The sequence below is a fragment of the Empidonax traillii genome, unplaced genomic scaffold, assembly GCF_003031625.1.
Source record: "Empidonax traillii isolate 1590-97213 ecotype Southwest subspecies unplaced genomic scaffold, ASM303162v1 scaffold55:size2822071, whole genome shotgun sequence".
NCBI lineage: Eukaryota > Metazoa > Chordata > Aves > Passeriformes > Tyrannidae > Empidonax > Empidonax traillii.
This window is the reverse complement of record NW_020955248.1, coordinates 1221839-1248718: the sequence shown is the minus strand read 5'-3', so window position 1 is coordinate 1248718 and position 26880 is coordinate 1221839. Positions and strand designations below refer to the sequence as shown.

General features: G+C 51.4%; 3 protein-coding genes across 6 annotated transcripts in view; 2 read left to right on the top strand and 1 right to left on the bottom strand.

Annotated features, from left to right (window-relative positions):
• Positions 1-1035: 1035 nt before the first annotated feature.
• On the bottom strand, positions 1036-9943 carry LOC114055400 (arf-GAP with dual PH domain-containing protein 1-like). 3 transcript variants are annotated; one of them, XM_027879467.1, is made up of 11 exons: positions 9606-9943; positions 8484-8614; positions 7486-7577; positions 7315-7397; positions 6496-6608; positions 5231-5377; positions 3367-3450; positions 2961-3023; positions 2377-2448; positions 1690-1921; positions 1036-1572 (listed from the first exon to the last, which is right to left on the bottom strand). In XM_027879467.1, the coding sequence occupies exons 1-11, from the start codon at positions 9694-9696 to the stop codon at positions 1091-1093; spliced, it is 1590 nt and encodes a 529-aa protein (XP_027735268.1). In that variant the 5' UTR covers positions 9697-9943; the 3' UTR covers positions 1036-1090. The 3 variants fall into 3 exon arrangements, with proteins under 3 accessions (XP_027735268.1, XP_027735269.1, XP_027735270.1); XM_027879468.1 differs by having other exon boundaries at positions 8484-8568; positions 9606-9694; XM_027879469.1 differs by having other exon boundaries at positions 1462-1601.
• A 985-nt stretch (positions 9944-10928) lies between these two features.
• On the top strand, positions 10929-14389 carry NOL12 (nucleolar protein 12). The gene is made up of 6 exons (XM_027879466.1): positions 10929-11044; positions 11146-11251; positions 11356-11404; positions 11847-11989; positions 12917-13011; positions 13620-14389. Exons 1-6 carry the CDS (start codon positions 10965-10967, stop codon positions 13789-13791), a joined length of 645 nt encoding a protein of 214 aa, XP_027735267.1. The 5' UTR covers positions 10929-10964; the 3' UTR covers positions 13792-14389.
• A 10431-nt stretch (positions 14390-24820) lies between these two features.
• TRIOBP (TRIO and F-actin binding protein) overlaps positions 24821-26880 on the top strand; it is a 16317-nt gene continuing 14257 nt past the window's right edge. Inside the window, exons 1-2 of one of the 2 annotated variants that reach the window (XM_027879463.1) lie at positions 24821-25156; positions 25431-25523. In XM_027879463.1, coding sequence (XP_027735264.1) covers positions 24836-25156; positions 25431-25523 — 414 coding nt within the window. In that variant the 5' untranslated portion in view covers positions 24821-24835. The remainder of the gene's footprint in view (positions 25157-25430; positions 25524-26880) is intronic. The other variant, XM_027879465.1, reaches the window with a different exon arrangement.

Below are 26880 nucleotides of genomic sequence, written 5' to 3'. Positions count from 1 at the left end.
TGCTTCTCAATGCAGGAAATTGATACTCCCAGCAGACTGTGGTAGTCCCAGCATAGAGAGGGGTCTGCAGAGAATCAGCAGGGGACCGTGACTTTGCCCATTTGGCTCTGAAGGGAATAATTACAGTCTACGTGCCCCAGGAAATACAATGAATAGTTATGGCTCTTTTCTCTGATAGTTTGTGCTTTTTTCCCCAAGAAATTACCTCATACCTTAGCAATTAGCAGGTCAGCTAGTTTTGGAAGTTAAACTAAATTAAAATGTTTTTTTTTTTCATTTATTTCTTTAGGAGCTAATTAAAATACTGGTAGTCTCATTAATTCTAGTTAGCTCCCCTTAATGCACAAGACACCTTCCCTCACACTACCTGGGGAAAACTGCAAACACACCTGACACTACAGTCACCAGCAGAACTCAGCTGATTCTTCCAGTATGTGAAACACAGCTCTCCTAGGGGAAGCTCGAAGAGATGAGCTTTAAGATATGACTCATGGGTTGATTTAGTGTTTTGGGCTGTTACTAGAAGAACATGAAAATACACTTTCCCTGTTATAGTACTGCACAAAATAATACGTATAGGTGATATACAAGATAAATGTTTGTAATGTGTAGGTCACAATGAAAGTGCCAGGCCTTTGACATACAGAGAACGAGAGAGTAGAAATCCATTCTATATTCAGACACCAACCCCTAGCCTCTAGCAGAGTCAGACTCTGAACTCTATACATGCTATAAGTTGCTTTCTGCGGGACCCAACCTCTCTCCATTGGTTTGACTAGAGACTCAAGTTTGACGGCTGAACTTCAGTGGCATAAATATCCCTCACAGTATCTTCCCTAGGGCAGTATTCCACCTCCCATCACTTTTTGTTATATGCACACACACACATTAAACATACACTCAAATGTATATTCACACATTATTTTTGAGACTATCTCCTTATCTCCTCTGTAGCAATCAGAGGAAAGTCTGCACACAAATGTAGTCTGAAGAAACTTTCAAGCCCATACAGAGCAGAAGGAAACAGGTCTCACATTTGGCTGGTAGGTTACATTTTTAAGTGACCTTTCTCAACTACAGCTCTAACTGATCAAATATCTAAATGTTTCACATCTCTGTCACCAGCAGAGATGACATTTCCTTTAAAGGAACAGGTTTTCTTAGTCCAGCAGCCCCTGCAACCTGCTGTGGTGCCTGGCTCCAGCCAGGCAGCTGTTTTCTTGAGTAAGGTAGGTGGCTGTCTGCAGTTCCATGCAGGAGTGATGAAAGGTCCCATGTCCAACATAGTAAGTGCCAAAGTTTTCAAGGCCTGATTTATAGGCAAGACCTGCCAGCATCCAGTCAGATCACAGCAATTTAACAGGGACAGGTTGTACTGAGGATTCAGACTCAAAGTCTTGCACTTGAAAGGAAGCAGCTTAATTGGGCCCTCAAAACAAGTGGACATTTTGTGGGGGCAAAAGTGCTTCAAGGGTGCTTCAAGAGCACAGTGTTTCTCTGATGTCAATCTGCTCTCCTCTCCTGACAGCCACAGGACCAGGCAGAGTGGAGTCATAGTTCCTGAATGGTTTCCTAGGATTTAAACTTGAAGTAGGCTTCAACTGTAGTAAAGGAAAAAAGGTGGTGAATTAGGGCAATACCCTGAACTGGAGTGGCAGGAGGGGAGGGAAACAGCATCTTGGCACTTACTTGCATATTCCTGTGGTGTCATGGCCTGGTTGATCACGCTAGTGAAGGCTTTGATCCACTCCAGCTGGTCAGCCTCTGTCTCGCAGGTGAAGAGGTATTCCCGGTCAGGGGTGACAATGGTGATGCCATAGTGCCAAGAGAAGTTGCCCTGTGTCCCTGAAGGCAATCCCTTCTGGACACTATATCCATTCTCTCTGCTGCCCACAAATACCTCACCCTTAGCAAATGCATCCTGCACATCAGGAGGAAAAGACAGTGATTTATGGAATCCCAGAAGAATCAAGAAATAATTACAATGCACCTAAGAACAGGAGAGAGTGTGTGAGGACCAGGGATGTTGCAGCAAAAGTTCTGGAGGTCATCAGGGAATTCAGAAGAGCAGGGAGTCTATGCTCAAAGACTATAGTGAAAAGGAATATCTAAGGACATAGGTCTTGAGAGGTCTGAGAGAGGAACTCCATCACCACCTTTACACTGCTGCCCTCCCTGTTCCCATTGTTTGCAGGCAGTGAAACACAGAAAGCATGTGACCTAAGTGGGATGGAAAGGGGAAGACGTGGAGCCCATCCAGAGCAGCTGGGGAACCTGCGAGCCACTCTTACTGCAGAGCAGAGACTCTGGTTGCACTTTGACCCTGCCCTCAGCACCATTGCCTGCAGCTGCCCAGCGGTCAGATCTCCCCCTCACCAAAGGATCCTTGAAGTACATGAGCCTGCGGTGATCCAGCGTGAACCAGCGCTTCTTAAAAGCCTCTCTCTGCTGTGAAGGGAAGAGGTGACAAATGTAAGGGGACATCGCCCTCTGCTGTGAGCAGTACAAATGGATACCCAAAATTCATCCCAACCACTTGAAGCAAGCCCCTGGCTTAACAGCAACCTCCTCCTCGCCCTTTCTGAGCTGAGAGTGGGGGTCAGTATCGAGTTTTTCAGTCCCAGCTGCTGTCCCCAACTCTTGGACTTTGGTAAAGGACCCCTGAGTTGAGACAGGAGAAATCTAGACACTAAATACCTGTAAGGTCATGCACACACAGACACATGCAGAGAGATCTGTCGCTCTGGGAGAAAGCAGGGACTCTGGCTTCATCTACTTTCACATGTGTCCTTCCCCTTCCTTTAATTGTCCCCTCCCTTGGTGCACACACACTGTTCCCACGGGTGTCTAAAGAGTCAGGGGGGAATGGGGAAACAGCAGGAGAAAAACATTGAAGTTGGGAAAGCCAGCGGCTCTCTGGCTGGTCCCTGTTAAGATGTTTTTTTACCATAATAGCTCACCTTGGGACCAGTCTTCTCCATGTATCCCTCCTTCAAGAAATTTCTCGTCAGACGATTTTTAATCTGACAAAAAGTCAAGAGTAACATTCACCTAGCTGTGCTTCTTTGCTATTCGTTTCCCCTCCACCCTTCCAATTCAAGTCACCTTCCCTCAAATTCAGTCACCTTCTAAATTTGTATTTCCTGAACTGCCTAGCCAGGAGTCACTTCTTCTTCCAAAATGGCCAGAAACAGCAGAAAGCGGTTGTTTCCTGACCGCCACAGGCCCTTTTAAACATATATTCTCATCCCTCTATCTAGACACTGCAATTTCCACTTCTGTACCTGAGGTTATAATAGTAACTAATGAGCTCCTTTATCACATAAGCAGCAGGAGACTCAGCACTGTGCTCTAGTGCTGTCTTACCTCATTATCGCTGGCAATGGGAAATGCTACCTTCAGATAATGGAACTGCACAGAGCGAATGGCATTGAACCAGTCCACTACCTCCTGAAAATGGAAAAGCACAGGATAGAAAGCTTAGCCAGAGCAACAGTGAGCCATCTAAATTCACCCAGCCCTATGTTAAATACAAATGAAGTCAGTTCTCCTTCCCCAGCACTCTTAGCATCTCCCTCATTTGCACACAGCCAGCACAGAATCACAGTCACAGAACATGCTGAGTGGGGAGGATCACAAGGATCATCAAGTCCAACTCTTGGCCCTGCACAGGACCATCCCCAAGAGTCACACCACGTGCCTGAGAGTATCATCCAAACACTTCTTGAACTCTCTCAGGCTTGGTGTTGTGACCGCTTCCCTGAGGAACCTGTTCCAGTGCCCAGCCACTCTCTGGGTGAAGAACCTCTTTTTAATATCCAACCTAAACCTCCCCTGACACAACTTCAGACTATTCCCTAGGGTTCTGTCACTGGTCGCCACAGAGCAGAGATCAGTGTCTACCCCTCCTCTTCCCTCATGAGGAAGTTGTAACTGCAATGAGGTCTCCCCTCAGTGTCCTCTTCTCCAGGCTGAACAGACAAAGTGCCCTCAGCTGCTCATCATACGGCTTCCCCCTCAAGGTCCTTCACCATCTTTGTTTCCCTCCTTTGGACACTCTCTAACAGCTTAATATCTTTCCTATATCATCTGCCCAAAGCTGCACACAATATTCCAGGTGAGGCCGCCCCAGTACAGAGCAAAGTGGGACAATCCCCTCCCTTGACCGGCTGGTCATGCTTTGCCTGATGTCCCCCAGGACGCGCTTGGCCCTCCTGGCTGCCAGGGCACTGCTGACTCATATCCAACTTGCCATCAACCAGGACCCCCAGGTCCCTTTCCATGGCACTGCTTTCCAGCATCTCATTCCCCAGTCTCTACGAACATCCAGGGTTGCCCCATTCTAGGTGCAGAATCTGGCACTTTCCCTTATTGAATTTCATATGGTTGGTGATTTCCCAGCCCTCTGATTTTTCAAGATCTCTCTGCAGGGCCTCCCTGCCTTTAAGGGAGTCAGCACCTCCTCCCAGTATTGTATCATCAGCAAACTTGCTTAGTATCCCTTCTAGTCCTGCATCCAAGTCATTTATGAAGATGTTGAAGAGTGCAGGGCCCAAGATGGAGCCCTGTGGAACCCCACTAGTGACAGACCACCAGTCTGATGTCACCCCCTTCACTATTACCCTCCCTGCTCAACCACTGAGCCAATTGCTCATCCACCACAGGATATGTTTATCCAGCTGTGTGCTGGACATTTTGTCCAGAAGGATACAATGAGAGACAGTATGAAAAGCTTTACTGAAAAAAAAAATATATCAATTGGCTTTCCTTATCAACTAGGTGGGTTATCTTGTTACAGAAGGAAATCAGGTTTAATAAGCAGGACTTTCCTCTCATGAAGCAGTGCTGGCTGCGACCAATGACTGTATTGTCTTTTCAGGTGTTTCTCAATACCTCCCAGAATAATCTTCTCCATAGCTTTCCCAGGCACTGAAGTAAGACTGGCAGGCCTGTAGCACAGCTGACCCATTCCCCACATGCACAGGCAGCACATCTCCACATGTTCTACAGCAGCTCCTCCCACACAAACCGACTCAGCCAGTGCTCCTGCCCTGCTCCCTGCAGCAAAACTCTCCCACAGATACACAAACACAGAGCCAGAACTCCCACCCTGTTACCTACAGCAACTCATACTCGCACACCCCATCCTACCCATGTTTCACACTATAATATCAGCAGCTTCTCAAAGCACCTCCATAGTTTTGCAGCGTTTGATGCTAAAATCAGATACCTTTCCACTTTCATGGTAGACAAATATATTACGGGTCTTGTTGTCTTTGAGATAAGTGATCTGCAGGCCATTGGGGTTCCCAATCTTCTCTGGTTGAAATGTAGCATTGATGACATCTATTTTAACATTAATTTTGGGTTCTTTGGCCTGAAAACAGAATGGCATTGATCATGCATGAGCAATCTAGAAGGAAAGAGACCTGAGCTATTGACTAAGTGGGGCAAGGCAGAGTCAGAGTGTTCTACAAAGTAGTAACTGACCCTTCCCAACAAAATATATCACACACTCTCTTCACTCTATGGTGTGCTCAAGACCAAATAGTGACCCAACCCATTGGATTTAGATTTGAGCTGTGCCTTCTCTGGAAGCGCTGGTGAAACACTGAGAGTGTTTCTGACTTTACAGCTGAGCCACTCTAAAGGCTAACTGACCTCAAAAGGAAAGAGCCCACTCTTTGAATCATAGAAACATAAACATAAAAGCGTTTGGGTTGGAAGAGACCTTTAAAGGCCATCTAATCTGACCCCCCCAGAAATGAGCAGGGAACTCTTCAACTAAATCAGGTTGCTGAGAGTCCCAGTTCAGGACTTCTTTTGGCACAGCCCAGCTTTTGGGCTGCAAAGGCACGTTGACAGCTCATGTCCACATTTTCATCCACCATTATCCCCCCATCCCTCTCCACAGGGCTGTTCCGAATCCCTTCATCCTCCCACTGGTATTGATACCAGGGATTGCTCGACACAGGCGCAGGACCTTGCACTTGGCCTCATTAAGCCATATTGGCCCACTTCTGAAGTTTGTCCAGGTCCCCTCTGGACATCTCTTGCTCCTCCCCACCCTGAGCCATCCTCTCCTTTGTGATAGCATATTAGCACCTGCCCCACTCATTTCAGGGAGATGAATGGGCAGGAGAGTAGCCCTTCTCAAAACCAATCAGAGAACATGTTTTTGCCACCTTGGCTCACAAGGGGGTGAGGTTGGTTCCAGGGATGGTGCAGAATTACACATCCAGGCAAATGGATACGGGTGAAGTGAAAGATCAGTCCTTTTCTCAGCAGTGAGGGAAGTACAAAGGGAGAACATGAGGAAATGTCCCCCTGGCAGTAGAAAGAGGACCCCTCTCCTCTGTGACATTTCTATTATCATCCCTGGGCTGGGCTGAGCAAAGCAACCTCAAAAACATTCATAAGAAATCATAACATTTCTGTTACCCTGCTGCTCTGGGTGGAGTACTCACTGAGGTGGGAGTTGACCACCATACTCACATCCTGCTTGGTGAAATACTTCAGACATCCCTCTCTCTCAGACAAGAGGAACTTGCGGGGTAGGAACTGCCCATTGTCTCGACCTCGCTTCCAGAGGATGCCTTCCTTCACCCCTAGGACCAGAAAAGTCACTTTTAATAGCACCCCCCATGAGCACTGTCGACATCAGAGAGCTGCACACAGCCTGGGGTCCCAGTCACCCCTCTGGGATAAAGCATATGATGGACAATTGCTAAGAACAAACACTTGAGAGGTGTCACCTCTGACTTACAACTGAAGATGGTGGTGTTTCTGGGTTTGCAGCCCAGATAAATGCTCACCAAAAGACATTCCCAGATTCTTCCCACCTCTTAGCCCTGCTCCTACTGCTGCCTCTGACAGCATGAGAGCTGTCTCCTGCGAACACCAGAGTCCTGGCCCATGCAGACACTGGTGTGGGATCAGAAGTCTTCCCACTTGAGTTCGCAGGCCTTTGGGCTGCAGCACCCTTTGTCATACACAGACATTTCAAAGCCAACAGCCGTGATTAGAGAGGGTGGCATTCAACAGGACAGAAATTCCTTACTGCACAGATCTGTCTCTATCAGGACATCAAATGCCTTTGAAAAATTCCAGCTGGTAATACCAGGCTTGGATGTAACCTGTGCCAGTGCCAGTCTATGCTTCCCACAATTTAATCCCCCCAAAACAATGCCCTGTAAGTACCAGTTGGGCTCTTGGGAGTACTTGTGGGATCTGCAACACTGACACTTCATGATGCTCGGAAGTTCCTATCAAAGGCAACAGGCAGGACATTTTGATGCTGTGCTCTGCTCTTACCATCAGAATATGGCAGCTGTTTTCCTGGCTCAGTGAATTCTTTGCGTTCGTATTTGGCCCGTATCCACTGTTCTCTCAGCACTCTAAGGAGAGAGGCAACAGGTAGCTCAGAAAGAAACTAGAATAACTGATAGAGAATTGCCCTTCCCCCTTCTGTATGCAGCAACTTACTGACAGTCATTGTAGGTTGGTTGGTAATAGTAAATAGGGATGTGAGCTTCATACGTGGCTTTAGTCACAGCATTCCCATGCTTGGCCAGAAACTGCAGAGTTAGACAGAGAGTTAGTGCCTTGCCTTTGATGCAGACTCATGCTGGACCTTTTTCTTTTCTGACCCACTACAGGGCTAGATGCATATCTAGCTCTAATGGAGCACTCTTTTTCCCCTCCATTGCAACATCCCGGCAGTCTGGCTACAGGGAGGTGGGTCTCAAAGGTCTCATCTACTCTCAGACGTTACACTGATTGCACCTGAATCAACAGAACGCCATAAATGTCACTTCCGTTGGGGCTGGATGCACACACGTTCAGTGGATTTACTGCCATGCCCCACATCTCCCAGAGAGTTGAACAACAGCTCTGCAACGCCATCTGGGAGGACATTCCAAACTTCTTCAGTCCTCTTCCAATGAGCAACAAGATACAGATTATTTTCTTTGGATCTCCAGAAAATATTCTCAGTCCCCTGGAGATTAGTGAGTTGAGGGGACTGTAACAGGGAGAAGTCAAGTTTCCATAAATGCCATTTTTCTCCAAAAATTACATTATATCTGTAAACTCTTCTCAGAGAACGGAATTGTACAAGATTTTCCCCTTGGACTGATGAAACCAAATGGAGACTTTGAGACTGGATGGTGTTGGCAAGTGGAAAATAAGTAACCTGGAGCAGCAAAGACCCTGAGCCTTAGCAAGATACATTGCAAGAGCTCTGCCTTTGCCATAAAGTAACAGGACACAGGGAGACACATAAAGCAAGTGCATTCTCTCTCTCCCAGTGAGTTATGGAGAGCTATCCCTGACTGAGTATCAGGAGCATCAGTAGAAAAGGAACAGATTAAATCAGATTACATCTCCAACCCTGTGAGGCCAATGAGCTCATTTTCCCAGGACACTTGGTGTATAGCCTAGATCCAACCCACCCGACATACCAATGGGGATAAAGATCTCACCTGCACCTGAGCATCATCCCAGAGGTCCATCTTCAGGGATTTGACTTTGCTGATGCTAGGGATGTTGCGATGAATTCCTGAACAGCTGAGGCATATAAAGACACCCAAAGTAGAGGATGCCCAGTCAGGATCTGAGATTATAAAAAAGGGTATGACTAGAAGTGGTGAATTTCCCTGGGAGATATGCCTCACCTGAGAATGTAGTCCTAAGAAACAGAGAGCTGAGCGATCACAGTTTCATCTGAGCTGATTAATTAACACGCAAGGTACAGGTGCCAGTCAAGAAAAAAACACAGCTATTAGTCCCTCATTCTCCCTGTTTCAACCACTTTGTCTGAATCTTTATGAATGTATACCTTGAAAAACTTTGAAATGCTCCACAGACTGCCTTTGCATAAAGGGTCACCCAAGATGAAAATGAAACCACCTCTGGGAAAAGACTCCAGGAGATGTTTAGTGCATCACAGCGGACCACCAACAGTATTTAGTCCAGGAACTGGAAAACAACCTTGAATCTAAAATTTTCCTGGAAGAATTTAATAAGATAAAATGGTACTAATTAGCCCAGTCCTAATTTGGCTTGAGTGCTCCATTCGGGGGTGTATGATGGGTGTTTTTAGCAGCATTTGTAGGACCTCAAACTGGGTACCCTTTTGAGAGGGCTAGCCCTTCAGTAAATGAAATCTCCTAGGTGAGTAAGGCAGGTTGTCAGTTCAGAGCTGAGTCATGGAGAAGACAATGCCCTCCTGAATCATGCCTTCTTTCTGGAGCAGTTAGGATTTCACTGGGAGCTTTCCTGTCAGGTCCTGACTGGGCATGACCTTGATTTGTATTTGAGATCTAACACGACTACAACCCACAGTGCTGCAGCTATGCAGCCCCTGCTTATCTAGCACTCCCACATCCCAGTCCTTCTTCCCACCAGTGCTGTGGCAGCATCTCCTTCCTGTTCCCTTGCCAACACACCTTCAGGGAGAGGAAACGAATATGCAGAGCAATGTCTTCTCTTCCTCTCAACCCCGGGCTCCTGTGCGGTCCAGATAGCCAGCACCAAATAGCTGCTAGAGACCAGCCCCAGCTCCTTGCTTCCAATGTTTCCTCCAGCATCCTTCGAGGACTCACCTGGCTTCCCGCAGTCTGCGCACAAAGAGTTTTCTGCTCTTTTCCACACCTCCTTCAGGGCCCTCATGCTCCGCTCATTTCCTCCGGCCATCGCCTCCTAATGGTATCCCTCCAGGTAGGGCAGGACAGGGCCGGGAAGGCAGCTGCCTATGCCTTGTGCACCTGCAGGCCAACCCAGTGGGTTGCCCAAGGGAGAAGGAACCACCAGAGACACAAGCTCTGGCAGACGGAGGGAAAAGGGGAAGGCAAGAAAAGCCTTAAAGTTAATAGAAAGGGTACGGAGGCCTGCCGGTGCACCTGAGCCAGCTGAGCGCAGGCAGGGGCAAAGAGGCTGGAGGCTGAAGTGCACCCAGACTGCGAATGAGGAGGAGGAGGAGGAGGAGACCTGCCCCATGGGCGTGGAGGGAAGTGCAGCAATTAACCACAGAACTGGTTTTTCCGCATTTCTGGTGGTGAAAGGACAGGCCAGGAAAAGAGCACAAGCAGCATGCGAGCTGATAAAGGAGAGCTTGTTTTGGACTAGTGGCCGCCAGGCTGTGACAGGACTTGTGTCAGGACTCATCACACTCTGTGTGCTCGGGGGAGTTGGCTTTGGCTGCCCCCGCAGCACTTCAGGTACTTCTACCAAAGTCAACTGGCCAACACAAAGGCATTACACCCATTTTTAAGGCAAGAACAGGGGGGCAATAAACGTTCAAGAGGTAAGCCAAAGTCACTCTTAGCCATCAGCCAAGAACATGGCAGTCTTGACGCCCCCACGAATTCGTGTCAATAACCTCTCACCACCGCTGCAAAAACCACAGCTGTCCAGCCAGGTCCTGCACCAGGTCCTGCATCTTGGATACTCGGTGTCAGAGCCATCCCTTGCAATTGCCTCCCCTGGCTAAGAGGAGCAGCACAGGCATCACTAACACCAAGCAATGGCAATACCTCAGAGCTTTACTGAAGAATGTTCAAATGAAGAATTGCAAATTTAAACTATTTGGAAGAGTGACCTTTACTAAAGAGATGTAGATTTAAATCACTCAGGAGCGGAAGAACAAATCTCAGGGTGTGAGATCGGGTGCTACACTGGCACGTCCACAGCGGGCAGCGCCGTAAAACCATTTGCTGAGAGGGAGATGAAGAGGAGTGGAACTAATGTTCCCATTCTTGATGCAACCCCCTGTCCACCCTCGGCTGGAAGCTAAGGCCGGGAGCAGAGGCCCGGGAAGCCCATGACCCTGGCTAGTCTCTCCTACCCGAGCCGGGGGTGGGGGGAGCAGGCGGCACAATATGTGGGGCGGGGCAGGGCCGGCCCGCGGGCCCCGCGGCGGCGGAAGGGGCGGGCGGCGGCGGCGGCAGCAGCGTGGGACCGCCATGGGCCGCAAGAAGAAGAAGAAGGGCCCGGGCGGCCGTGAGGGGCGGCTGGTGCTGACTTTCGACGAGGAGAGGCGGAGGTGAGGCCGGGCGGGCCGAGGGAAGGGGGAAAGAGGGAAGGAAGGTATCCCCCGGTCGCTAAAAGCCGGGGGGGGGGGGGTTTCTGTGTTGCCGGCGGCAGGGAGTACCTGACCGGCTTCCACAAGCGGAAGGTGGAGCGGAGGAAAGCGGCGCTGGAGGAGATCAAACGGAAGCTAAAGGAGGAGCAGAGGAAGATGAAAGAGGAGGTGGGAGAACGGTCTTGTGTGCCTCCCTCTCCCCGCCATGATGGGCTGGGAGCGGGGCAGGAGGGGCGGCAGAGGCGCCGCAGTGACCTGTTTCCATCCCTCAGCGGCACCAGGAATACCTGAAGATGCTGAGCGAGAGGGAGGAGGCGCTCGGTACGTGCTGGGCCCTCGGGTGGGAAGAGGGAGGGATGCCTAGTGGTGGTCCTGGGGTGATAAGGGTTGCGGCAGGGATGCTCGCACACTGTCCCGAAACAACATCTGCTCGCTCCTCCCATGTCCCCCTGGGAAGCTGAGCAGCGATCTGAGCGGTGACCCCACAGCCCTCTGGCTTTGGGGGACAGGAGGTCAAGTGGGTTGTACAGAAAAGAAAGAGGCAGGAGGGCATCTCCGAGGTGTTCATCTAGGTCCCCACAGCAGGGAGAAGGAGCTTGCCCTCCATGCCTGTAGTGCTGGTGTTCAAGCCCCGCTGCCCTTCAGCCCTGCCTGCGATGGCTGAGTGTTCAATCCCTTCCCCAGCACAGTGCAGCAGGAACAAGTGAGTGTACCTCGTGAAAAGTTGGGCACTTTGCAGTGCAGGATTTCTTTGTCTTCCCAGATGAGGCTGATGAACTGGAGCACTTGGTGACATCTCGGACAGAGTCTGTGAACATCGACCACCCAAACCACATCGTAACAGTGACCACCATCAGTGATCTCGACCTCTCAGGGGCACACCAGCTGGGCCTGACCACCCCTGTGGTAAAGCCTCTTGCTACCTTTCTGATTGTATCAGCTATAAACATTCTTGGGGCTGGCTGGTGCTCCCTGAATATGCCCAAAGACTTGCAGCTGTCTGGGAAGAGGGATGAAAAGGGAAACTTGTAACTTTCGTATTTTTCCATAACTGATGTTGGACCTCTAAAAAGGAGGAAATGTCCGATGTGAATAGTTCACTCCAAACTCCCTGGAATCCTTTGCTTGTCCCACCTGACCTTGATAAAGTGAAAGTCACAGGACTGGATGGCAACACTCTAGTACTTTAAAGCAGATACAACAAAACAAGCAGCAAGATTTCAGACTTTGCTGCATGGACTGTCCTCAACCTCTTTCCTGTGTCCTGTCCAGAAAAATTATTATTACTGTTAGGAGAGATTTCTTTCTCCATGGTCCTGTGCTTGGACCACAAATAAGGAAACCACTTAGTTCTGGTTGTGGTTGCTTTTATTCTCAAAATACATTGTAACTGAGATCTTGTATTTATTTTATAGAGACTCTCAGGTACTGCTTGACTTGATCTCTTTTAATCTTTGAGTTGTGGCTGGATTTGAGCTCTTTGGGGAAGTGTCTGTTAACCTTTTACATTTGTAAGGTTGCCTTCTAATCTGAAAATCCACTTAAAGAGGTCTTGATAGTAATTTAAGAAAAAAGATGAGACCTTTGGTTCATAATTTAGACTTTAATTGCATGGCCATTAAGATCATACTGAAATTTTAGGATCTGAGGATGGATTACTGTAGGTCACTAGTCGTCACTTTCCAAGGGACTTCATAAGAAACCTTGACACTTGCACAGCAAGGGATGTGGAGAAATAGAAGGTCTTCATCTGTGACTAGATGGTTCACAAAACAGGATGAAACCAAGAAGGCAATGGAAATGCCAGAATCACAAAACTGTTTTCTTTTTAAGGGAAAAAGTGATGGATCAGAAGAAGAGAAAGGGGAAGAGAACAAGCCTGTAAGAGCAATGCCCAAGAAGTCCAGAAACCCCTTGCTGTCTGACAAGTATGTATAGATTCATTCAGGCCTTTGCTGTTAGTCTCTGGAAGCTGATCCAGAGGAGGTTTGCTTTCCGGATCCGCGGTGTGGCTGCAGGAGAGGATGCGGTGCTGCCCTGCGGGCAGGAGCCAGCAGGGGCCGCTGGCGGAGCACAGGCTGCCCGAGCGCTCCGGGCCCATCTCGAGGGCTCTGGTGACAGCGGCTGGAAGAAGAGAGTGGGCTTCGTGCTCTCCTCTTTACCTAGTCCTTCACCTCGCCGCACACTGCAGGGTGCAGAGCTTGTCTCTAGGGTTGAAGGTCAACGTATCTTAAAGCTGAAAGCTTTGGCGTTCTCCACATTTTTCAGTATCCAGATTTTATTACTACTCAGGGGGTATGGAGAATTACTTAACTCTGTGATGTCTGGGCAGCCCACTGCTCCCAAAATTAATTTTGGTTGTTACTGTGTATGGAGACTTGCAGGTTTCATGCATGGCTTGGAGTTCCTCTGGGGCTTGCCATGGCTGGCACCCGTTCCTGCTGAGTCATACAGGGCTTTTCTGCTATTGTTGTGGTGTCGCCTTGTTTCTGCAGACTTTAGTCCCCAAACATTTTTCTCTTTCTGCCCTGCACAGAATCTCTGCTCTTACTGCCACGCTGCACATGCACAGCCGGAAAAAGACGAAAGGAAAGAGATCGCAACGTGGGCAAGGCCCACGGAAGAAAATCCAGAAGTCCAGCACAGGACGAACCACCAAGACTCAGCGACGGAGACTGACGGGCAAAATGGGCCGCGACCAAGACTAACAGAGAAACTAATGTTCAAACCACCAGCTGGGACAGTGCTCCACATCTGGTCTGCTGCTTTTTGGGGGCCTGTTGTGGGCAAGCCTGTGGTTAATTGGTATTCTGACCAGCAGTGAGCCCAGTTCAGCCTTTCTTTAGCCTCCTGAACACTGGCCAGGGTGACTAGACACTCTGTCCATTTATTTCTGCATTGATCTTCAGCTAAGTGTTTGGGTGCCACAGAGTCCCTTAAAAACTCCTACTGAGGGTCACACTTGCTATTTGGCATAACCCTTCTGTCCTTGGGCGCCTCCCCTTTCAGAGCTGATACTTGGCTTTGTCAAAGAAAAGGATCTGGGGCAGAGTGCAACAGGCCCGTCATCATCAGGACAATTTGAGAGACTTGGAAGAGCTCTGCTTCCACTCCTGCATCAGTGCCCTGGCATTTCTGCTGTGCAGTAAATCCTTTTTCCATGGAGACGTGGTGTCATCTTGTCTCATGTGTTCCTTCACCAGTGCCACACCTGAATGGAGGGGTGCTTTTGGTTTTGTACCTGTGCCACGTGAAGTTGGGTAACTTTTTGAATAAATCTGAAGTCATTTTGCTAAGAAAAAAAAACGTTTGTGACTTATCTGAAGCGTAACAGGAGCTGTGCTAAAGCCAGTACCAGCTGGAAAGAGAGGGAGATAATTCCTGGTGCTTAAAGGATATTGAAATCCACTGGTGCTTGGAAAATGGAATAGCTAGGAGCTATTTCCGTGGTAAGGCAGAGCCAGCCAGAGCAGGAATGGCTCATTCCATTGTCTGCTGAATATGCCGATCTTAACTGTGATAGCTCAGGGGAGTATGAAATGCCCTAATGCCCTTGCTGTATGTGGGTGGCCCTCTTCAGGGTGGGAGTGGCAGAGACTGCCCTTGCCCTTTACCTCAGGGCTGCTGCAATTGTTAGCAGCTAATTGCCTTTCTTCTTAGGACTTAAGTGTATGTTTTTTAGTGCGGTTGCCTTTGGCAGGGGAAAAAAAAAAAGAGTTTGCATGGCTTGGATTGAGGAATACTGATGGCAGAACTGTTGAGTGAATCCTCTGAGGAGGAGAGTGAGCCCAGGCAGCATGCTGGCCTCTGTCCTGGAGTATTTGTAGGAAATGGCCGTTCTGCCTCCTGTCAGCCAGGCCTCCTCCCATGCCATATGTGTACTGGCAAGGAAATGACAAAGGAAGAAAAGGCCTGCATGTCCAAAACCCACACCAAAAAAACTTGGAACCCAGCAATGGACAAGTAAATAGATTCTTCATGCCAGAAAGGGGAGGGAAAAGAGTAAACCAGTGCCTGAGGCTTCGTGGAGGAACATCAGAACGGTGCTGATGGCTACCAGCCACTAAAGCAAATAGCACCATCCTCCATGTATCTCCCCATCGTTTTCTTGGAGTGTGCACATAAAGAAATCCTTCAGTGTGTTAAGGAGGAGAGTACAATCTCAACACTGACAGCAGCAATGCAATTTCTGCTAAGGGGAGGGTTCTGAAGGGAACTGGGTGGCTCATGTACACTTAGTAAGGAATGGGGTCCTTTTGCACCTCCCTTTCCCTTCTGAAGAAGGTAAATGCTGGGGAAATGGACACTGTTATCCTATGTGCCAGGGGTGCCTTGTGTGTTTGGATTATAAGTCTCATCCTGGGATGAGTTCTTGGGCGCTAGTGCTGCATAACCTCAGTCACATCAATAAAGTGTGTGTGGTTTCCTTGCCTCCAAAACAGTTCTTAAACGCTGCCTCAAAGACCACCCCAAAAAGGTCATGGGCTTTAATGCGTGACCCTGATCTATCTACCTGTCTCATGTAGGATCATTGGGTGTTTTAGAGATGCAAAACCAAAACTCAGGCAAGGCCAAAAGTCTCGTGCTGGACTGGCTCATCCAAAGCGTCCAAGAGGTGCTGTGTGTGGACCATAAAATATTTCTTGTTCTGGTTTGGGAATTACGTGCTCTAGGGTGTTCTGTGTTGTTTGGTTTGAGAGGGATGGAGGAGGGAAGGAGAGGGAAGTTCTGTCTGAAGAGGTGTACTACACCAAGCAGACTCCAGCTCCAAGCTGGAGGATGGAGTGTGACACTCTTGTCTGGATTATATAGCAGCTTTCCCTTCTCTCCAGGACATAGTGCCTTTGTGGAGTGGTCATGATCAGAAGGTGACTTGTGCTTCCCCCATCCAAGGAGTTTGCTCTGGAGTTGGGATGGTCACTGTAAAGGAAATGCACCATCTCTCTGTGAAATCTGCTGGAATGTGGACTGTGGAATGTGGGTTGGTTGCTTTCCCCAGCCTGTAGACAGCCAGCCTTGCATGGTAGTTGGGACAGTGCTGGATGACCTCACTGTAATCCTGATGGGATGGGATGTTAAGAGTGACCTCAGCAGCAATTCAGTTTTTGTTGTTTTGCTGCCAGGTGATCTGGAAAAATCTCACTTCTAGTTTGCTGTTTCTCTGGCCTTAATAACATCTTTCTCAAGTGTCAGCTGAAATCTCCAACAGCCTCTTCCATGCTCTGAAAGCTTCCAGTTCCTGCTAGAAGATGAGTTTTCAAATTATATTTAAAAAAAAAAAAAAAAAGCACATGGAAAAACTGAGAACAGAACTGTTAAATCCTATGCTCCTATACTGCGTTAACCATCGGGGTTGTTCACTGCACTATTGATTTCTCCATTTGATCGATTAAAGCTTTATTTTGTAATGTAAACTACTGACTCAGCCCTAGCCTACTGTTTTTTTTAAGCACAGGGTGTGCAGTTGGGCTACCCCAGGATATTTTGAATCAAGGATATGAATTCCCACATGCAAGTTAGTGAATTAAGGGTTTTCCAGATGCATCACAGTTCATACCAGTTCTGGTTTAAAATTCTTGTTTGTTGCTTCCCATTGTTTTCAAGATGGATTTGAGCATTTCTGGTTTCCACCCCCTGACCCTGGCTGCTCACAAACAAGTTCAAGCTGTTCAGGAGAAGGCCACTTCCAAATATAAGGTACCTGCAAAAATTAACATGTTAGTGCAGCAGCTGCTCCATAAAGGAAAAGCAGAGACCAGCAGCTCCCTGTGAACTCCCTTTTCCACAGGCTTTTCACGCGTGGCTCTGCAGCCGGGTCACCTCGGGCGCCTGCGCGTTGCTGTGTGTGTGCCCCAGGCATGCACAGAGATGCAGGGCTTTGACGTGGGCTGCCACACTGGGGTTTCCATGCATGATGGCTTTCACTGGCTAGACTGTGATTCCGCACACGTGCACACACAAAAGTATAATTGGGATTACAGAGGATCAAAACCAGACAGAGCCAAAAAGGTCAGACAGTTGGGGAAAAATTGGAGCGCAGCACAAAGGAAGAATGGTTTCAGCGTGTGTGTGAGCTGTGTGATAATCAGTGCACTGTACTTATTGCTTTTGTAGCATATCAGGCTCAAGGCTGTACTCGGCCACACTGCTGCTTCCAGTACTGTTTTCCAGAAATGAACTCGAGGAAAAAAGTAACTGGGAGAGTGAAAAGAACTTTTGGGGACTAAGGGAGCTGAATAAAGGGTTGTTTGGGGAAGATAGGTTTGAAGAGTGGATTGCGAACTGCCTTCAGTGAGTAAACAAAAGGTGAAATTGAATTTTTTGTATTGCTTCCCAGGGTCGGGAAGAGAAGGAATTTGGAAGAGAAGGAATTTTAACTGTAGCAGGAGCAATGTTAAGGACATTCCACTAGAAATAGCAAGGGTCAGGCAGGGCTTGTGCTTGTCAGGTAAAGCCCAGATTAGACAAACCTCTCTGAGAAGTGCTGTGGGTAGGCATGACCTTCTGTCGGAGCTGTGCTGGGAACACGGTGGCGTTTGGCTCTCTCAATGCTTGCGGACGAGTCCGCTGCTTTGGCACCTGTATCGGGTTCGGGCTAACTCCTGGTTTGGCCTAACTCGGTGCCTCCGGGAGAGCACTGGGGCAGACCCTCGGCGGGCGGTGGGGCGGTCCCCGGGGAGTTGCAGCCGAGGGGAAGGGCGGGGAGGTGACCCGCAGCCCCCGCCCTGTCGCAGCTTCCCCCCAGCCCCAGCCCCAGCCCCGACTGGGCCGGGCCGGGCCGGGTCGATCGCGCGCCCGCCGCCACCGCCTCGTGCGCACCCGCACCCGTGGGCGCCACAGCCGCGCGCCTCCGGCGGCCACTCAGGGCGCGATATTCAAATAACTGCTCGGCGGCAGCCAATGAGAGGGCCGGGGGCGGGGCCTCGCGCCCCGCGGTTCCCACGGCGAGCTTCATTGAGGGGGGAGCTCGGCGGGCGGCGAGGTGCTGGGAGCCATAGGGAAGCTGAGGTACTGGGGGCACCGGGAGGCACTGGGAGCACTGAGCATGGCTGCATGCATGCATGCGTGCATGCATACCAGGAGTCCTGGGGATCAGAGCATTATCCTGGCAGTAGGCTCCGAGGGCTGTGGGGAGCAATGATTTGCCCATCAGGCAGTGGGGCACCAGGCGCTCTAGCCACGGCTGGCAGTCCATGGGCAGGGGAGGGCAGCGATGTTGGGGTGTTTCGTATTGAATCCCTGCCAGGGGTTGCTTAGGCTCCTGTCTAGCATTTTGTGCGAACAAGTCAAGAAAACATGCCCCAGTATGAGGGGGGAGGCTGCGAGACTGGCACTAGTGCAACTTGCTGTATTGCAAATAAGTGCTCTGAGAAACGAAAACTAAAGCTTGATTTTGGTGTTGACAGTTGGCCCCGGTTGGTTTGGGGAGCAGCCTTTGGTCAGCTGCTCTGACCCGAGTGTCCATGTTAGGGCAGCAGTGGCATGTTCACATCAGGGATGCTGGACTGATTTCCTGTCCTGTTGGTGCCTCCCCCAAGCTAATTAGGCAGAGCCTTCCCAATATAGATCACATCTTCAAATCCAAGGATCCACACTCAAACCCTGCAGAACAGAGAAGGTGATAGTGGGCAGGATGCTTACAAAAAACCAGGACAGAAGTGTGGAGCCCAGCTGTTGTGCTAGCAATGCTTGTTGCCCTTCACAGTTTTGCAATCAGCTATCCTAAAGGTCTCAGAAATTTTATTGGGACCAACAAGTTTAGGAATAGTCTCAGTGAGTTTCCAAATTTCCTAAGTTGCTTATAGTTAAGATGAAAGGTTTTCTTTTTGTGCCTTTTAACATATCTTGAAGAAAGAAGATTTCCATCAAACAAAATAGCAGGACATGCGCATCATTCTCTCTGTTCACAAGGACTTCCAAATGGGGGAATGTCAGCAGTCATTTCAGGGTGCAATGCCCCCTTCTGAAGGTAGTCCCTGCTAGAGCACACCCTTTTATTATCTGTAATTGTATGGATCATACTGATCACCTTGTACCTGGGTTCCCTTTGATTCCAGTATTGACAGCTGAGAGCAGGAAACTTCAACCTGGGAATAACATCCCTGCTTCCACAGGAGCCTGAGGCTGGGGGACCCCAAGCTCTGGTCTTCTGCTGCTGTTCCTTCCTCCTTTTCCTCCTGGCTGCCCTCTGCCAGCAGTCCAGCAGCCAAAAATCTTCATCTGTTATGGAACCATGTCTGGTTCAGTGGATGACGTGCCCTGCATGAACTTTGAAGCCAACATATTTGCAAAGAGCCTGTGTCAGCACTGTTTCCGAACTGCAGGGGCTCACCAGCATGCTATCCAGGTGAGCTATCCATCCCACCTGGAGGCTATGGATACTTCATTAAGGGCCCCTTTGTTTCCTCTTGGGACTCCACCTGTCTTTGTAGAGGTGGAAATCCCTAAGAAAAAAGCTTAGCTGGGATTTCTAGATGTCCTGACTGGAAAGCTGCATAGGGAGAGAGTCTTTCCAGGCACAGGAATCCCTCATTTAACTGTGCCTAGACTAAAGCCGGGAACCACCTTAGCAAGGGAAGGCTGAACACTGGGTACAAAGGAAAGATCCTGGAAGGGAAAGCTGGGGTGTCATATGCACACAGCTATAAGGAGGGAAGTGGGGACTGGAAGAGCAGGGACGCACCCTGGATTAATCTCTGCTTGATCCCTGCTGGCATTTGCAACTTTCCTCACCCTAAATATGGTCCTGGTTGGTTCACCTGTGGCCTCTGCTGTTGGCTTAGGGTCAGGGCTGAGTCCTGGCCGTGGGGCAGCTGCAGTGAGCTGTTCCCAGCAGAGAAGGCATGAGAGGGGTGAATCTCATGGGATCTTGGGCTCCAGATACCTCGATCCAACATGGTCCTTTGGGACGGGGCTGCACGCACAAGCTATTTGGCTGTCTCCGACTGGGCGACAGCTGGTTTCATGTTCACAAAGGGTTTCATGTTGTTTGCCGTCCTCCAGGAGCGACTGGCCAGGGATGATGAAATAGTAATGAGCCTCCCTCTCTCTTTCTCGCCCTCTCCCTCTCTTCTCCTGGCCCTGGGCCCTCTAAGGTTACCTCAGCCCTTCACCTGCTATCTGCTCAGAGCTGTCACCTCTAAGTGAATCCCAGTGCAGGCGAGATGCTGGAGGGAAGGCAGGGTAGACAGCTGACTTCCCGGAGCCTCCCCCACTGCTGCTCGTAAGCCCTGCAGATAACGGGGCCAGGGAGGATGCTGAGACGCCTGCAAGCCCTGACAGAGGCAGAGGCTGGGACTACAGCCTTTTCTGCAAAAAATTTCCTTCCTCTTGGTTCTTTTGCTTCTTCTGAGCTACCCTGGTGGCAAGGGAGAGCAGCTGCCAGCAGCATCAACGCCAAGGTGGGGGTGCAGTTTCCCTGAGCCCTCATCCACACATGCAGTCTCTGGGATGTCTGCAGCATTCCGCATCAAATAGGAGCGCGCTGGGCCCCTCTGGCCTCTTGGAATAGGAGAAAAATCTCAACGGTGGGCTGGATGAGACACCAAGAGCCCTGGAGGCCAGGCTGCTCTCAGAGGAGGTAGAAGAAGCAGGCATTTCCGAAGGGCATCCTCATCTTTGACACGCTGACAGCACCACTTCACCCCCTTCTTCCTCACAGGAGCATGCCGTGGAGATCACAGGGCATGATGCCTGCAGCAACCCAGACCCGGGAGAGCCCTGGGACGCCTTGCATATTTTAGCCCCACAGTGCGAGGTGTACGTGTGCGTGGGCCCAGTGGAGGGAACAGAGCGGTGAGTATGAGCTGGGAGCCGTGCTGCTCCAACCAGCCCCTTCGATGGGAAGAATGGAGGAGGGGGAGTGGGAAGCCAAGCTGGGGAAAATCAGACACCTTCTCCTTGATGCTCTGCACACTGGTGCCTGGGAAAAAGGACTGAGAAATCTCCATGTCATGTCCTCTAACCGTTCCTCTTGGCTGTCCCAGGAGAGGGCAGGGGGCCCCCTGAAAGAGTCTCCTCCTTCTTCACTCCCTCCAGAGCAAGGCAGGTGGTCCGAGGATGGGCTCTGCCAGCCTCTGCCCATCCAGTAGAGAGTGAGCCAGTGTGGCTTGGGCTGCCAGTGCTGCCACCTGCCCCTGAGCTCTGCGGGCTCTGCTGACCACCAGCTGTCCTCTCTCCCTGCCCCACAGCTGGCACGAGAGCAGGCGAAATCCCCCACTCAGCCCCGGAGCTGAGGGTGAGCACAGAGAAACTGGCACCGTCCCTAGCGCCTGTGCTGAAGCCAACTCCACGCTTGCCAGGGTGAGATGGGATCTATTGTGGTTTGGGTTATTCTGGTCTCCCCAGTCTCCTTGGCCCTTCAATGCCACTTCTGCTGGGCACATTCAGAGGGTTTCTGGGCACACGGACAGGTTGAATTCATCCCTTTGGCTCTCCTGCAGACAGAAAAAGGAGCCCATCATATGCAGGGAGTTGGATTTTATGGTCCTTATGAGTCCCTTATAACTTGAGATATTCTATGTTTCTTAAGTCCTGAGACACAAGGGGGGATCAGCTGAGACTCTTAGTCCCCACAAAGGAGGCTCTCCCCCTAAAGAGCACATGAGATTCACTCTTGGATTGCCCCATGTGGACTTTCCTATGCTGTTTCTTTCATTGTTGGTCCAGGGTCATCTTACACTCACACAGCTCCTCTTCTGGTTCCTTTTTACCAGCAGCTTTGGGTTGAACAGGTTGTAACTTCTCATACATGCTTGCACATCCTTCCAGCCCACAAAAGCTACTGGTCCCCCTTGCAGAGATCTGCCCTATTTTGTCTCCCAGGAGGGGGAAATGACCCGATTGTGGGACAACAATTTGGGATCGGGCAAACGGGACATGATGAGCTACATGGGCCATAAGGAGGAGGTGCGGTCGCGAGCCCCTCAGGCAGACAGACCCAGGTGGGCTCAGCCCGTTCGCTCTGGATCCTGGGTGAGAACTGAAGCCCAGGGCTCTAGGAAAGAAATCTGCCCACTGAAAGCAGGTATTCTTGCTTGTTCCCGTGTGAGATCCTAGTTCTGGTTTGCTTTCTACCCAAGGGTCTCTGAAGTCCACAGTAGATCTCTATTGAGATTTAGCATCTCTTTATCAGGTTGTGGTCCCAGAAGGTGTTCAACACCTCCATGGGCACCATGTGAGAGTCCATCTCTGTGTGTGCTGACCACAAACCCTGGATCTGTCAGGTGTTCTCTGTTTGCATGGTTTGGCATGCCCTTGGCTTGCAGTGCTGTGTCCCAGCACTCCCACCCTGCCTGGAGGGAGTCTGGGTTTTATCTCTCCCCTCCTGGACCATTTCTAGCTCTCCTCCGAAGACCTGCTTTGCCGTGGACGTGGTGGCATCCCGCGTCGCTCGTGCCTCCCCCAGTAACGGCCTTCTCCCCGTCCCAGAGCACCGTCCTGCCAGCCAGAAGCCCGAGGAAATCTGGCCGAAACACCGGAAAACTGACCCTCCCTGGGCATCCACCCTGCCACGTGCCCCAGCAGGCTCCCCGTCGGCCCGCAGTGACCTCTTGGGTGGCGGTGGGCACCTCGCTGGGTCTCGGGTACGGGAGTCCCGTGGGCACCCCAGCAGTGGGGGCACGGAGGGGCGGCACGGGCTGGAGAGGCAGGAGTACACAGTGCTGGCAGACCTGCCCAAGCCCAAGCGCCTTGCACAGCGGGATGCTGTTGACCGCTATGGTTCCCGGACACTCAGCCCTGGCCGAGTGGAGGTGGAGAGGATATTTGGCTGTGAACGCAGGTGAGAAGCAACGGGACCCCATGGTGGTCAGAGGTGGGGGATTGCCCCTCTATGCTCTCAGGGGGCCCCCACCCCCTAATCGCCATGCCTCATGGGGAGAGCAGGGCTAGATGACAAAGCTCAGCTTTCAGCTGTGCTTATATTTCTCTTAAAGCAAGGATTGGGTTTAGGCTCAGCGCCATCCAACCTGGAGAGCTCAGACATTATGGCAGGCAGCTGAGGGCGTTGGAAAGGTGGAGCAAAAGCTGCACTGCTGGAAGGGAGCAACTCACCTTCCTCATCCTCACGGTTGCCTTCTGGAAGCTGGAGGATGTGCTGCTAAGCAGCAAGGAAGAGGGAAGGAAAGAGGTGTTCCCCAGACCCACTGTTCCATCAGTGGCTCCCCAGGGATCCAGCATCCACTGTAGATGCTGCTCAGGAAAGGATAAGGTATACCAAGATACACCTAGTAGTAGCTGGTTAGGTTTTGGCCAAAGAAGCAAGAGCAGCTCCAGTGTTGGTGGCACGGGGCAGGAGGGGACATAAAAGGGGGAATATCCTGGACAGGTGGGTGGGATGCAAAGGACCAGATGGAGGGAAGCTTGAGGAATGGTGTGAAGAAAACATGGGTGAGGCAGCAGGATACAGAAGCTGAGGTGGTTGAAGCGATGGGGACAGGGAGGGGTCATGGCGCACAGTGTGTGGGACAGGTGGAGGTCTGTGGAGTCAGGCTAAGATGGAGCAGGATCTGCAGGGGCTCTGCCTCTCTGCCTCCAAGCTAAGCATGGTCACAGCTGCACAAACTGTGTGTGTCCACAGGAAATCAGAGACGCTGGAGGCCTTCCAAGCTCTGGAGGAGGGCCGTGTGGACCGACTCGATGGCAAGACGCCAGTGCCACCCAGCAAAGGCCACCTAGTTCGGAGGCAGTCCAGCCCCAGCCTGCCCAGGGAGGTGAGTCTTGGCTCCACAGCAGGACCTCGTCCCAGCTCTCCAAGTTGGGTTGCTTTCTCCAGCCGTATTTTCCTCTCTCTCTGTCACATGCTTCTCTCTTTCAACCCCCTGCTCCCCCTTTGCTCTAATCCCAGCCCTTCCTTCGTCATAGACTGGGACCCTTGGCTCTTAAATTGCAGTAGCCCTTTCACCCTTTGGGTGCAAGAGGCTTCTTTTCAGTATGAGCTGGCTCCTTGCATAGGGATGCAATTGCTCTCTGGGCAACCATTTGACCAAATCACCTCCCAGCCCTAATCTTGTCTTGTTTTGCTCACCAGCATGTTTGTTTTTTTTTTTTAAGAGGACTCTCTGCTCTCTCTCCCCTGCATGACTTTAGAGTCAGCGAGTCTCCTGGCACTTGGAGCAGCGCAGCAGAGACCCCAAGGAGCCCCTGCGCTCCCGCAGCCCAGCTCGGCACTCCGAGAAGGCCAGCAGGAAGCGAGGGGACTCCCCGTGCCCTGCCAGCCCTGGCTGGCTGCTGGAAAGAGGCAGCCGAAGCCCACGCTCTGCAAGCCCAGCCCACAGGTCAGAGAAGAGGGCAGGGGAGCCCATGAGCCCTCCCTGTCGCTCTGAGAAAAGCTGGAGAAGCCAAGGGGAGCCTGGCCGTCCTCCAAACTCAGAAAGGGGCCGAGCCACTTGGCAGGCAGGGAGTACACGGCAAACGCTGGAGAAGAGGAGCCGAGGGGACTCTCTACACCCCACAGGTGTTGGGAAGGTCTCAGATAACAGCAGGCTGAGCTGGGCAGGGCCACCACCACAGTCCCTCAGTCCTGCAAGATGTATGCAGAGCACAAGGAAAATCCAAAAGGAGATCTCTCCTCCCAGCTTGGTGCGGGGAGCAGAGAGGCAACGGGTGAAGCCAGGGGAGCCGCTGCACATTTCAGGGCCCAGGAAGCCATCTGAATGTGGCTGGCAGAGCCTCCGGGAAAAGCTGACATCCTCCCAACCTGGAAAGGGCACCAGCAGTGACGGGAAAGGCCGAGGCAAGCCCCTACGCCCCATGAGCCCAACACGACCACTGGAGCAGGACTGGAAGGGTCGGGGGGATGTCCACCAAGCACAGGTGTGGGAGAAAGACTGGAAGCGCCAAGAGATGCCCATGTGCCATGCAGATGTGATGCGCCAGCTGGAAAGGGACTGGAAAAGCCCCGCTAGAGGTCTGGATGTAGGACTACAGCCAGATGGCAGCTGGAAAAGGCCTGAGAGTCCAGCACAGCATCTGGAGGAGGACTGGAAGGGTCCCGAGCACACCCTAGACACAAACAACCCAGAGAAGCCATTGGAATGTAACTGGGGGAACAAGAGTCATCTCATTTACCATGTGAGTAGGGTAGGAGCCAGAGGTGATGGGGACCGTGGCAGGCATAAAACTGGCAAGCACAGAGCGTGTGGGTCCCCTGGGTTGCAATTCTGTGTGTCCTGACTCCCTTGGATCCTCTGCTTCTCCAGGGGTGCTGAGCTGCCTGGCTGGCTCTGAGAGGAGGGAGGATGCTTTCTTCCCTGGCCTGTGCCAGGAGGCAGCAGATGCTCAGACCTGGGAAACTGAGGTGAGGACTAGATCCCAATGGCTTCAGCTCCTGCTCTTTTCCCTGCAGCCCGAGCTGAGTGGAAGCACCTTCCCACTGCAAAGCAGCACCAGCTCCTCAGGAAGCCCGCAGCCTCATCTGAATGCCAGTAAGAAGAACAAGGTAGGGGCCAGGCCCTGGGAATGGTGAGGAAGAGCAACTACCCTTCCTTGGGGATCCCTGTGGGCAGGACCTAGGACTCCAGCACTTAGATCTGAGCAGGCTCAGCACGTTGCTGCCTTCCCATGATCTCCTGGAGACCATGATCAGTAACATTCCCCTTGACTGCATCTTTTGCCCATTTCTTGGGGAAGGCAGGGGGAGGGGGAAGGCACTGAGGCACAGAGCCTGTTTATAAAGCCAGAGGACTTATTGCCTGGTGCTGTGATGGCACTAAGGATTTTACAGGGATGAAGTGGGCTTTAGTGGCATGAAAGAAGATACGGTGAATTGTGCTGGTGTTCCTGGGATACCAGAAATGGCATGAGAGCAGCTTTGGAGGGCTGCAGAAAGTGTCCCCAGAGCCCATGTAGCTGGCAGCTGCACTCGAGTTCCTGCCTCTGTCCCCCTCTGTGTGCATCAGTCATCTCAGCCAGGTTGTCCTCTGCTTTGTGCTTTATACAAGGACAAACTGCAGCCAGGAAAGAGGCTGCCAAAGGCCTCTGAAACTCGAAACCTGTGACATCCCTTCCCTCCCTTCACTGCCCAGGCCAGAGAGGAGCCCAAAGCCCTGAACTTCCCCTGTACAACCAGGTCAGATCACCCCACCTGTGTCAGGTTTCTTCAGCACTAAGCTCTGGGCCAGGCACCTTCTCTTTGCCTGGCAGCAAGAAGCATAGCCTCGGGGTGATTGCACAGTAGAGCCTGGCATTTCATGATACACAGCCCCTGCCCCTTTTCCTTTGGGACCCTCTCTAGTGATTCCCCTTCCCAAGGCCAAGTGCCTTTCCAGGAACACCAGCAGCCCCCACTTGACCTGCTACCACCTCTGGCAAAAGCCTAGAGCAGTTCATTTGAGTGGTCGGGGCATAACACCGAGCAGCCTCAGGAGCCAAGGCAAGGACCCCACTGCGTGCGTTGCTGAAAATCCCTGCCTGCGAAAAATCCCAGCCTGAGAGCAAACCCTGCCTGGGTAAGGGCTGGACTCCCGACGGTCCCTTCCCGGGGCAGCAACGGTTCATCCCGTCCCTCCCAGGGCTTCACCTTTGGCCGGGCCTGGGGGTCGGAAGGAGGGCACGGCTCGTCCCCAGCATCGCCCCCGACCCGTCCCGTCCCCCACCTCCCGGAGCCACCGCCCCTTTCCGTGCGGACCGGCGGCCTCGCCCGCCCCGGCGGCTCCATTGGCTGCGGGCGGCCGGGGCGGCGGCGGCTGCTGCCATTGGCCTGCCCGGGCCCTCCCAGGAAGTTCGGGGGGAGGAAAGAAAAGTTTTTTTGGGGTGGTTTTCTTTTTCTTTTTTTTTTTTTCCCCTCCTCCTTTCCT

What these genes read in the sequence shown, in the direction of transcription:
- LOC114055400 (XM_027879467.1), bottom strand. Translation starts at nt 9,696, where the DNA reads ATGGCCGGAGGAAATGAGCGGAGCATGAGGGCCCTGAAGGAGGTGTGG. An exon ending in CGCAGACTGCGGGAAGCCAG is followed by an intron (nt 8,615 to 9,605) that starts GTGAGTCCTCGA and finishes TTATAATCTCAG; the next exon opens with ATCCTGACTGGGCATCCTCT. An exon ending in ACAGCTGCCATATTCTGATG is followed by an intron (nt 6,609 to 7,314) that starts GTAAGAGCAGAG and finishes TTCTGGTCCTAG; the next exon opens with GGGTGAAGGAAGGCATCCTC.
- NOL12 (XM_027879466.1), top strand. Translation starts at nt 10,965, where the DNA reads ATGGGCCGCAAGAAGAAGAAGAAGGGCCCGGGCGGCCGTGAGGGGCGG. An exon ending in CGAGAGGGAGGAGGCGCTCG is followed by an intron (nt 11,405 to 11,846) that starts GTACGTGCTGGG and finishes TTGTCTTCCCAG; the next exon opens with ATGAGGCTGATGAACTGGAG. An exon ending in TGGGCCTGACCACCCCTGTG is followed by an intron (nt 11,990 to 12,916) that starts GTAAAGCCTCTT and finishes TTTCTTTTTAAG; the next exon opens with GGAAAAAGTGATGGATCAGA.